Source organism: Gorilla gorilla, chromosome 7 (genome assembly GCF_029281585.2).
Source record: "Gorilla gorilla gorilla isolate KB3781 chromosome 7, NHGRI_mGorGor1-v2.1_pri, whole genome shotgun sequence".
NCBI lineage: Eukaryota > Metazoa > Chordata > Mammalia > Primates > Hominidae > Gorilla > Gorilla gorilla.
Genome location: NC_073231.2, coordinates 53,108,847 through 53,121,168, shown reverse-complemented (window position 1 = coordinate 53,121,168; position 12,322 = coordinate 53,108,847). Strand labels below are relative to the sequence as shown.

The 12,322-nt window shown below is 36.4% G+C and overlaps 1 protein-coding gene across 4 annotated transcripts in view; it reads right to left on the bottom strand.

Annotated features, from left to right (window-relative positions):
• The window catches only part of ARFGEF1 (ARF guanine nucleotide exchange factor 1), a 146,762-nt gene that overhangs the window by 63,869 nt on the left and 70,571 nt on the right, over positions 1-12,322 (bottom strand). For all 4 annotated transcript variants that reach the window (XM_031014013.3, XM_055349454.2, XM_055349450.2 and 1 more), the window contains 5 exons: positions 8,785-8,884; positions 8,535-8,674; positions 8,319-8,427; positions 7,449-7,650; positions 1,252-1,363 (listed from right to left, as the gene is read on the bottom strand). In XM_031014013.3, coding sequence (XP_030869873.1) covers positions 1,252-1,363; positions 7,449-7,650; positions 8,319-8,427; positions 8,535-8,674; positions 8,785-8,884 — 663 coding nt within the window. The remainder of the gene's footprint in view (positions 1-1,251; positions 1,364-7,448; positions 7,651-8,318; positions 8,428-8,534; positions 8,675-8,784; positions 8,885-12,322) is intronic.

Genomic DNA, 12,322 nt, shown 5'->3' with positions numbered 1-12,322 from the left:
ACCTCAGGTAATCTACCCGCCTCAGCCTCCCAAAGTGCTGGGATTACAGGCATGAGCCACTGTGCCCGGCCAGAAATCGAGATTTTCATGAGATGTTTACATTCGCCACACAGCCACTTAAAAAGCAGAAAATTTTGTTAAGATCCACAGACTTTTGATTATAGAGTTAACAATTTCAAACACAAAGCTAAAAGTTAAACACACTAAATGCCTTCATAAATATATCAGGATATTCTTTTCAGTTTAGAAAATTTAAAAAGCAGATTTTACATACACACACACACACACACCAGTCATCACTCAGTATCAGTGGGGGATTGGTTCCAGGACCCCGCACGGACACCAAAATCCATGGATGCTCAAGTTCCTTATAAAAAATGGCACAGTATTTCCATATAACCTACACACGTCCTCCCACATACTCTACTCCCATATCTAGATTACTTATAATATGTAATACAATGTAAATAGGTTTTCTGTATTGCTTAGGAAATAACTACAAGAAAAAAAAGTTCGTACATGTTCAGTACAGATGCAATCACCCATTATTTCCCCTGAATATTTTCAATTTGTGGTTGGTTGAATCCACAGATGTAGAATCCATGGATACAGAACTCATGGCTACGGAGGACCAATTACAGATGATTATATTATAACCAAGACATCTTTTTGTTTGTTTTTGAGACAGACTCTCACTCTGTAGCCCACGCTGGAGTGCAGTGGTGCAATCTTGGCTCACTGCAACCTCTACCTCCTGGGTTCAAGTGGTTCTCCTGCCTCAGCCTCCTGAGTAGCTGGGATTACAGGAGCCCACCACCACGCCCAGCTAAATTTTTGTATTTTTATTAGAGACGAGGTTTTGCCACGTTGTCCACGCTGGTCTCGAACTCCTGACCTCAGGTGATCTACCCGCCTCAGCCTCCCAAAGTGCTGGAATTACACATGTGAGCCACTGTGCCCGGCCAACCAAGGTTATTCTTTATGTTTTACTTACCTCTATATTTAGGAAAGCATTTTAAAGGAGTCACAATATGTATTATTAACTTAAAAAAGCATTTTACAGAAAAGGGGCCAGGCGTGGTGGCTCATGCCTGTAATCCCAGCACTTTGGAAGGCTGAGGCAGGAGGATTGCCTGAGCCCAGGATTTCAAAACTAGCCTGGGCAATATAGCGAGACCCTGTCTCTAATAAAAAGAAAAAAAAATCCCAAGAATTTTACAGAAAAGGTTAGAATGAAAATGGTATTCTTACAGAGTCTAATCTTTCCTCTTGATGTAAGAATTGGGCAATATCTTCAGGTGTGGTGCCAAGCATCCCTTGTTCTTGGAGGTACTGTATTCCTCTCTTTGGTTTCTTATTAAATCTAGATGATGTTAAAGTTAATAAGAACATTAAAAATAGAAAACCATTCGTAGTCCCTGAAAAGATCTTAAACCACAGTAAATTAATTTTCTAATAGCACCCAGAAAATAGTAGCTTATTTAATACACATCAGTACATGAATGTACAAAATAATGACATTGTGCCAAGTTTTCTTTATTCTTTTCTTTTTAGAAATAAGTCTCATATGGAAGGCCATCTTTATTACTATCATTTCACTGACTTGTTTACTTACTTTTTTACAGTATGAAGTATTTTTTTTATCCATATCCACAGTGGGAAATTAGACTATGAGAGACTATTAGAGAGAATGCCATGTAGTAGATGAACTTTGAGTAATACTAAATATTTCATACAGGCATACTTCATTTTATTGCATTTCACAGATACGTGTTTTTTACAGGTTGATGGTTTGTGGCAACCCTGCATTGAGGGTCTATCAGTACCATTTTTCCAAAACCATATGCTCTCTTTGTATCTGTGTCACATTTTGGTAATTCTCACAATAGTTCACACTTTTTCACTATTATATCTGATACTGTGACCTGTGATCAGTGACCTTTGATGTTGCTATTGTAATTGTTTTGGGGTGACACAAACCACGTCCATATAAGATGGTAAACTTAATCAATAATTGTGCGTGTTCTAACTGCTCCACTGACTGGCTGTTCCTCATCTCTCTTCCTTTCCTTGGGCTTCCCTATTCTGAGACAAAAAAATACTGAAATTAGGCCAATTAAGAACCCTACAATAAGTGTTCAAGTGGAAGGAAGAGTCGCACATCTCTCACTTTAAATAAAAAACTAGAAATGATTGAGCTTAGTGAGGAAGGCATGTCAAAAGCCAAGACAGGCTGAAAGCTAGGTCTCTTGAGCCAAACCAAGTTGTGAATGCAAAGGAAAAGTTCTTGAAGGAAGTTAAAAGTGCCACTCCAGTGAACACACCAGCAGGAAAGCAAAACAGCCTAACTGCTGATATGGAGAAGGTTTTCACGTGTGAAAAGAAGATCAAACCAGTCACAACATTACCCTAAGGCAAAGCCTAATCCCAAAAAAGGCCCCAACTCTCTTCAAGTCTATGAGGCTAAGAAAGGTAATGAAGCTGCAGAAGAAAATCTGGAAGCTAGCAGAGGTTGGATCATGAGATTTAAGGAAAGAAGCAGTCTCCATAACATAAAAGTGCAAGGTCTGATGGCAAGTGCTGATGGAGAAGCTGCAGCAAGTTATCCAGAAGATCTAGCTACGATCATTTATGAAGGTGGTTATACTAAACAACAGATTTTCCATGTAGATAAAACAGTCTTTCTTCTACTGGAAGAAGATGCCATCTAGGACTTTCATAGCAAGGGAGGAGAAGTTAATGCCTGGCTTCAAAGCTTCAAAGGACAGACTGGCTCTCTTAGGGGCTAATGTAGCTGATGATATTAACTTGAAGCCAATGCTCATTTACCATTCCAAAGATCCCAGGGTCCTTAAGAATTACATGCTAAATCTACTCTGCCTGCACTCTAGAAATGGAACAACAAAGCCTGGATGACAGCACCAGCTGTTTACAACATAGATGACTGAATATTTGAAGCCCACTGTTGAGATCTACTGCTTCAAAGAGAAGATTCCTTTCAAAAGATTACTGCTCATTGACAATGCACCTGATCACCTTAGAGCTCTGATGGAGATGTGCGATGAGATTAATGTTGTTTTCATGCCTGCTAACACAATATCCATTCTGCAGCCCTTGGATGAAAGAGTGATTTTGTTTTTGCAGAAATGCAGTCTCGCTATGCTGTCCAGGTTGATCTCAAACTCCTGGGCTCAAATGACCCTCCCACCTTGGCTTCCCAAAGCTGGGATTACAGGCATGAGCCACCGTGCCCTTTCCTCAGGAGTAACTCTGAACTTCAAGTCTTTTTTTTTTTTTTTTTTTTTTTTAAGAAATGGGGTATTGCTACATTGCCGACGCTGATCTTGAACTCCTGGCCTCAAGCCTCATGAGTAGCTGGGATTACAGGCATAAGCTACCATGCCAGGCTAACTTTCAAGTCTTAAAAGCTGCCATGTAGAGAGATACTACTTAAAAGCTGCCATGTAGAGATACTACTTAAAAGAGATACTACTTAAAAGCTGCCATGTAGAGAGCTGCCTTATAGCTGCCATGTAGAGAGATACTTCTGTTGAATCTGGGCAAAGTAAGTTGAAAACCTTCTGGAAAGGATTCACTGTTCTAGATGCCATTAAGAACATTTGTGACTCATGGGAGGGGTAAAAATACCAACATCAATAGGAGTTGGGAAGAAGCTGATTCTAACCCTTATGGACGATTTTCAGGAGTCCAAGACATCAGGGGAGGAAGTAACTGCAGATGTGGTAAAAGTAACAAGAGACTTAGAATTAGAAGTAAAGTGTGAAGATGACACTGAATTGCTGTAACCTCATGACCAAACTTTAACATATGAGTAGCTGCTTCTTATAGACAAGTGAAAACAGTGGTTTCTTGAGATGCAATCTATTACTGGTTAAGATGCTGTGAACACTGGTGGAAAGAAAATAAGAGATTTAGAATATTCCATAAATTTAGTTTATAAAATTGCAGCAAAGTTTGAGAGGATAGACTCCAATTTTGAAAGACATATTACTGTAGGTAAATACTATCAAACAGCATTACATGCTACAGAGAAATCTTTCGTGAATGGAAGAGACAATCAAGGCAAAAAAGTTTACTGCTGTCTTATTTTAAGAAATCACCACAGCTACTCCAGCTTTCAGCAACCACCACCCTGATCAGTCAGCAGCCATCAACACTCAGGTAAGACACTCTACAGCAAAAAGATTACAACTCATTGAAAACTCAGATGGTTACTAGTATTTTTCAGCAATAAAGTATTTTTAAATTAATGTGTGTACATTTTTTTTAGACATAAGGGGGTTATAGGTTAATAGACTATGGTACAGTATAAACATAACTTTAATGCACTGAGAAATAAAAAAAATGGTGTGACTCACTATATTGCAATATTTACTTCACTGCTGTGGTATGGAACTGAACCCACAATATCCCTAAGGTACTCCGAATATACATTCTACTTAATCTTCAAGTAATCTTGGCTCATTTGTCCAAATTAATTAGACCACACAAAACCTTTCTCAATACAGCTCCAGATTCTCTCTCACTCCCTTCTCCTTCCTCTGCTCCCATATATCATATCCCATTCCCTAAATCTATTTTTAGAGCCTATTTCCTCTGCATGTCTTTTACCTGCTCCATTCACAGGGGAGTCTCCCTCAGGCTTAAAGATCCAATTCAAATGTTACCTCTTTGTTTACAGATCATTTACTTCCTACTTTTGTTACTTTGGTGCTCCAACACCTGTCATTTGGGCTATTGCAAGAGTTCTTAAATGGTCTCCCTAGCTCATGTTGCCCATATTCTAATGCACCCTTCAGGCTGCCAGCAAAGTCCTATTACAAAACAGAAATCTGATGATGCTACTCCTCCGCTTAAAGTCCTTCACTAGCACGCTAGCGCCAAGAGGAACAAGACAACAAAAAGTCCTTTACATGGAGAATAAGGCCTTCTGTAATTTAGATCCAACTCAATGCTCTAATCTTACCTCCTGTTATTCCCCCTCCACTCTAGCCTGCCATGCTGAACAAGTGCTCAGATGTCCTCCCTTTCCTCTGCTGCTGCACATGCCATTCTCTTAGTCTGGGATGCTCTTCCTAAAGGTTCCCTTGTCAAGTTCTCATCCAACCATAACCACTTAACATTCATAAAATGAAACACTTTTTCACTAAGCTAAACATAATCCCCCTACCCCTAGAAGCTCTCACTGTAATGGAAGAAACACAATTTTAAAGAATTGTAATAGTAAAACTGTGACAAATAGATGTATTCACAAGGTAAGAAAATAACACAGTAGAAGTAACTAACTTAGATGGTCATAATATATTTCCTGGGAAAGGTGACTCTGGAACTATTTTGAAGAACAAACAATAAGAAAAAACATGCAAGAGAGGAAGAAGCCATACTAAAACACAAAAGCACAAGACAGTATTATATAATAAATAGTTCTGCATTGTTGGAAAGTGAGGTGAGATAGAAAAGTGGCAAGAAATGAAGCTTAGAGTCCAGCAGATCCAAATCATGAAGGTATTATCATACCTTCAAAGCAGCTTTGGTTTTATTCTCTAAGAGAGGGAAAAAATAGACTTTCATTCAAGAAAGGTTACTCTAGTTAAGCATGGGAAAAGACTGAAGAATGAACAAAACCAAAGAAAAAGGTAGGCCAATTGAAAGATTATACTAGTTGAGGAAATAAATAATCATGATTTGATTTGCAAGAATAGTGGTGGGAGATCGAGAAAAGAGAACAGATTGCAGGGATATTAGGAAGTATAATCAACAAGTCTTAGTGACAGATTAGATTCGACAATCTAATCCTTTGAGGGGAAAATCTAAGCTAACTCCCAGGATTTTAGCTTATAAATTTAGTAGCATGCTGGGGTTACTACCATAAATAAGAAATACAAAAATAACAGGCTTCTCTATTTGTCTTTTGTTTTGGGTAGGAGAACTAAGGGGTTGATGTTGGAAAAGGACTGAGGAACAGAACGCTGGCAATGCTAAGATGCATGCAGGAAGAAAGAAAAAACAGCCCACAAGACTGAGACGGCATAGTCAAAAAGGTAGGAGAGAAACAGGATAGACTGGTGTCATGAAACAGTTGTAGACAAGTATACTAGGAACACAGTTCCATGAAAGCATTCTCATCAATGGCTGTATTAAGTAGAAAGCAAGTCTAGCTGCTGAGAGAAGGACTGGGAGACTTCCACTTCAAAGCCCTCTGACTACTCCTTCTCATTTCTCAAGTACTTCAAAATAAGTACCTTGGCAGTACTTACTCTGTACGACACTCTTTTATAAACATTTACACAGTACTATTTTTAAAAATTGCTCATGTTTAGAATGCAATCTTGAATACAAGGACCAGTGCCTTCATGGTGCTTGGCAATAGTCCCAAGTACCAAATATGTGTTTACTGGGTGACCAGCAGAATTTTAATATGCATATTTGTTTACACATACTAGACCAAGAGCCTCTCAGAAGGAAGGGCTTTTCCATGTATCTAGTTTCCCCAGGATCTTGCATAAGATCTGGAAAGATGAGACTTTAATAAATATTGACTGAACAATTAGAATTAATGCAGTAGTGACAGCTATTTCCTGAGGCAATTTAGTAAGATTTTGTAATTTTAAAATAGAATATGTGTACATTTTTGTTGAACTGTTTTTCATATTAACACTGGAGAAAAAAGACACCTGAACATTCACTAAAAGGCACTGCTTAAGTATCAAGAAGAAATGCTTTACAGAAGTAGCAAACCAAGTAAGCACACAGGGGAATTTTTAAGTTTATAATAGTTAGATTCATGGAGACGGCAAACAATTTCATTTTTCCTTATGGCATCTCTTTGAAAAAAGAGATGGGCAACAAGAGAAATCAAGGCAGCATGGTGATATTCACAAAGGAAATAGTCCAGGAGCAGGCAGGTATCACAAAGCTTAGTGGGAAAACTGACTTCACAAGATTAGGATCCGGTACACTAGCCAGGCTGGAAGAGAGGTGATCACCTTATCAACATATAAAAATGAAATCAATAACAAGAATAGTACATTTGTAACCCAGCTGGAAAAAATGTAAAACCTATAAAGGAGTACTGATAGCTATTAGAAGTTTCATATTTTAAATGTTTTGAGTTGTCACATGATTAGAAAATATAATGGGGGGATGTCATGAGCTAAACAGTGCAAAATTGCACAGATGATACTCATCAACAGCACTTATAATATGGTGACAAATTAATTTATATGACAAGAGTGGTTGGGCATTACAGGAATCTAGTTGGGCTAGACTGCAATGAACAAGGGGGGCTGAATAGGAGCCTCGTGAATTAGATCCATGAGAACCATCCTCCATTTTACTCATTATAAGGTGATAAACCCACGGCAGGGATGGCACTATACTGGCAGAGAGATATTCAATAACATTTCTCCTTAAGCTGTGACACTTACAAATCTATCCCTTGTTCTATTATTTCTTTTTGTTGCTTTAGGACTTCAAATTGTTCTGGATTATCAGTGCCAGACATCTGTGTACTGTAGCTGCCTATTCCTGATGATGATGTTGACTCCAGGGAATTTAAACTTCCGTATCTGTTTATTGTCTCAGGGTGTTTGATTTCACTCATCTCTTGCTCTGAGGGTTTTTCCTGACCTGAAAGAAGAAAAATTGATAGAGTACATTATTCTATCAAAGAAAAAAAAAAGTGTAAGGGCAAACAAATTCTTGAATAAGGCAAGGCGTTTCAATGTTGCTTAGATATCTATTTAATACAAAATAACTATTAGGTAACATAATAAAACAACATACTTTGATATTAAAACACACTGTAATTTGTATGTGTATAGTCTGCACCATTAGGAGGAGTTCTTTTTGCAGTTGCAGTGCTGAGTATCCACTGATTTCTGCTCTCAGCTCATTCCTCATGAGGAATTGTTTTCGATAACACCAGTGTAGCCCTGCAGCTATGAGTTTTTCTCTGAGTGAGGGTAAACATCAAACACAGATGAACAATTCAACCTTCTTAAAACATACTGCCTTTTATATGTTTCCTCTATAATTATAATACAAGAAAGTTGCATAAATATGCTTCATTTTACATAATCAAAATATTTCTAAGAAGATTTAGAAAAAAATAGTTTGGATAACTAAGTTAAAAATCTCACAATTTTAAAGCTAGATATTTAACTCACAGAAAATGTTTCCTCATCAGTTAAATGAATAAATATGTCATGAAATTGGTTTAACAGCAGCTGCAACTATCCTCCAAAGTATTATTCACTTAAAATGACAAAGAATTACAGCTCAAAATATCACCTTACCAAGAGTTGTCTGAGAGTTGGGATTCACATACTGATCCTTACTCCATTCAACCATACACTTCAAAATCGACACTAAGCATTCTAAACCTTTTTTCCTCAGGCTCAATTCCTACAAAGTAATTCAAAAACACAATTTTTTTTTAAAGGTCTTTTAAGGAAAACACATGACTCTTTCCTGGTAAAGTTTAAATTTGAAAATGTTTTTAAAGTTCTTACCTGAACATTACTCATACCAAGTTCTTGACTGCCCCTTCCTTGAGCAATTTTTGATAGATCATTTACTAGTCTTTCAAATATATTGGCTGCATTTAAGTCACAGTCATAGTTTACATAAATATCCACTACACTCTGAGCATCTGTAACAATATAACATTAATTTCAACAAAGTACATCTAGGATATGAGTACATTTGGCCTTTTAAATATCTAATAATAAGAAAGATAATAAAAAGGATAATTTAAAATACCTGCACAAATCCTCGTCAGTGTCTGAATAACCATCCATTTGTGATCAAATGAGCTGGTAGAAGTTTCCAAAATGTATAAGAAAATTTCTTTAAAGAACACCTGTGATTAGGAGAAAACTTCTGTTTAAAATATTGTTTAGAATTCATATGTGTGATCACTTTTTAAACATCCCAAAGCTATACAGCAGATATTAGGACCCAGGCTCTTATGGAGTTCAACTTCTTTTGAGTTCCATCTCTGAAACCTCAGGACTAAAATATCTTGGGTAAGTGACTTAAACTTGCCCTTCTAGTTATCAGTACTGCAATTCACATTGATGTGTTTTGTTCTCAACACAGCTGCTACAAAAGAAATATGCAAAAGATTTAGAGTTCCTCTAGGTGATAATTTCTTCAACATTTTTACAGAATATAACTTACGCTTTTTTAATCCCCCTCCAAAAGCGTAATTTATACTTCTGTTCATCAGTTATATTTTTCAGAGACGTTCTAGTACTGAGAGGCCTAACTGTTCGTAGATTTAAATGTAACTGATACTCTAATCAACACAATAAAAACAATCTAAGTCTCATACGGTTTTATTTTTCTAATTACTCACAAAAGTGAAAATCTCTACTGTTTGAAAACTACATATGAACTATTTCTCACTACTCTTTACACCAAATAATCAAGCAGTGAGTTAATCAACCTAATGAGACAAATTTCAATTTAACAGATAAGAATTTTCAGATTTAAATGTATTCTATAAAAGTGACTTTAAGAAGGAATGACTGAAACAACCAACATATTAACATTTATGAAACATATGCATTATGAACCCAGAAAATCACATTTATAGTATCTCCCCCTAACTGGATTAGGTACCCCTGTAATGTGATTTTCTTTCACAAAATTCAGCATATTTCTATTTACTTGTTTAATATCAGTATCTCCTATAGACTGTAAGCTTGAAGACAGTAATGACCAGGTCTTTCTTGATAAAGATCATGTCCATATTGCAGGGCACATAGTAGGTGTTCAATAAATACTTATGGCAACATGGCCACAATTCCCAAAAACTGCATCAAAGTACCCCAGAATGCTGTAGGAAACTCATGAGGGTGCCCTGAAAAAATTCTGAGGCAAAATTCAGAGGGAAATACATCTGTTGGATACCTCAAAAGATTGCTCATGGTTTCAAATAGATCACACTACATTCCCTTCAATGACATAATTATCTCTGCAAAGCTGGGTTTTGGTAGTTGCTATGATAAAAAACCAAGTACTGAATGAAAATCAGTGAAGTACAGGAATGAGGGGGACAGCATTCAATCTCAAGATCTAAGAAGCTGTGTGCAGTTTCTAATAGGCACACACATCCCAGTGGTAAGTAATTGTGGTAAAGAATAAAATAAAAAAATTATTTTTCTTTTACTTTATGCATACTATTGTCTTTGAAATACATAGTAGGCTGTGAAGACAAATATCCATTAAGTTGTTTGGCCCTGCCTGCTTAATAGAACATAGAACTGGAGGTATTCCTCTGGCCAAAGTGCAACTTTCATGAAAAGTCAGACTCGTGAATCAAAAACTTTTGGGATCCTCTGATTGACAAAATAAATAACATAGACTGGAAGAGAGAGGGAAGAAAAAATTTTAGCTATTATCAATGGTTTATCAAATTGCACTAATAAGCAAAAGTCTATTGCTGTAATATAAGATATTATGCCTATCATAATAGGGGCTCTAAAAAAATCAACCTTTTAATAATTTATCGAGGACCTGTAATGTATGTATGTGGAACAACAGCTATATCTTAAGTATGCTGTCTTCACATATGTTCTCCTGAAAAGTTGTACATAAACTGTATCTTCTGGAATAGATATATAATTTAAGACCCATGAAAAAATCACATCACAGAAACTCTGAAGTGAATATTCTCATAAAATGAATCTTCATGTAAAAACAATCTTAATTTTGTTTTGCAAATTTAGGTTTTCATAGCTGGGCTTTCTCCACGTTCAGCTTTTTTTTTTTTGAGATGGAGTTTCGCTCTTGTTGACCAGGCTGGAGTGCAATGGCGCGATCTTAGCTCACTGCAACCTTGGCCTCCCAGGTTCAAGCGATTGTCCTGCCTCTGCTCCCAAGTAGCTGGGATTACAGGCATGCACCACCACACCCGGCTAATTTTGTATTTTTAGTAGAGATGGGGTTTCTCCATGTTGGTCAGGCTAGTCTCGAACTCCTGACCTCAGGTGATCCACCCGCCTCGGCCTCCCAAAGTGCTGGGATTACAGGCGTGAGCCACTGTGCCCGGTGCTCAACTCATTTATAATTTGAGTGTGTATAACATTTTTGAAAGTATATCTATATTTATCTCATTTTATCCTCATTATCACCCCCTGAGGGACAATAAGGAGTGAAATAAACCTAATTTTAAAAAATTGGAATATTATAATAATTTTGTAATGAGAATCTGACATCTAACAAATTGACAAGAAATTTCTCAAAGTTTTTCCTTTCAAATTCATTTTTGCAAAGTTGAATTTGCTGTGCAAAAATAGTAATCTCAACTTAAATAATTTTTGATATCTAGATCTAAGAATTTATATTTTACAGTCTGTAAACAGTACCTACAGAAGCAGAATCTCAGTGTCCAAAAAAATCTGTAATTGGCTACATAAAGTATTACAAAATTTTCTAATGACAACTTAAATGTCTCATCATCAGATGAAAGACTTCTGGTTTTTTACAAAAGCAAAAGTTCCAAAAGTTTTTTTAACTGTCTTTTATTTATAGTTCCTACAGATAATGGGGAAAAACTATCTAAAAACGGCAACTCTTCCTAGTTAAACGCCTTGTGTTATCTTAACAGACATATGGCAAACTCTTAAAACTTGACATCATACATCATATAGGCACCAAAAATGGTTTCCTGTCCAAAAATATGGCCCAAATTAAAAAGCTTTTCACTTAAAATACCAAGGCCTAATTCTGTTTCATTCTCATAACAATGCTCTAAATCAATCTTGATAGCTATTACAGAACATTAACATTAAAGGATAATATGACTATTTTAGCCATTTCGAAATTCTGGAAAAACAATTTATCCTTTCTAACAAGCTAGTGAATTATGAGTCTTGAGTTAGGATTAAATATAAAATTAACAAAAATTAAAATATAACCTGTATATCAAACATAATATGAAGGTAAAAACTGACAACATAAAAATGAGTATGTTTAAACCATACAACATCACAACCAAAACAACATTTCAACAAATAACAAATTGAAAAAAGCATTCATTAAATTGGTAAAACATAAAGTACTATTTTTAAGTTTTATTTGAAGATGAAAACAAAAAATCAGAAACTGGTACACCTTAAAAAAAAAAAAAAAAACAACCACATAAGGCTGGGCGCAGTGGCTCACACCTATGATCCCAGCACTTTGGGCGGCGGACACGGACAGATCACCTGAGGTCGGGAGTTTGAGACCAACCTGACCAACATGGAGAAACCCCGTCTCTACTAAAAATACAAAATTAGCCAGGTGTGGT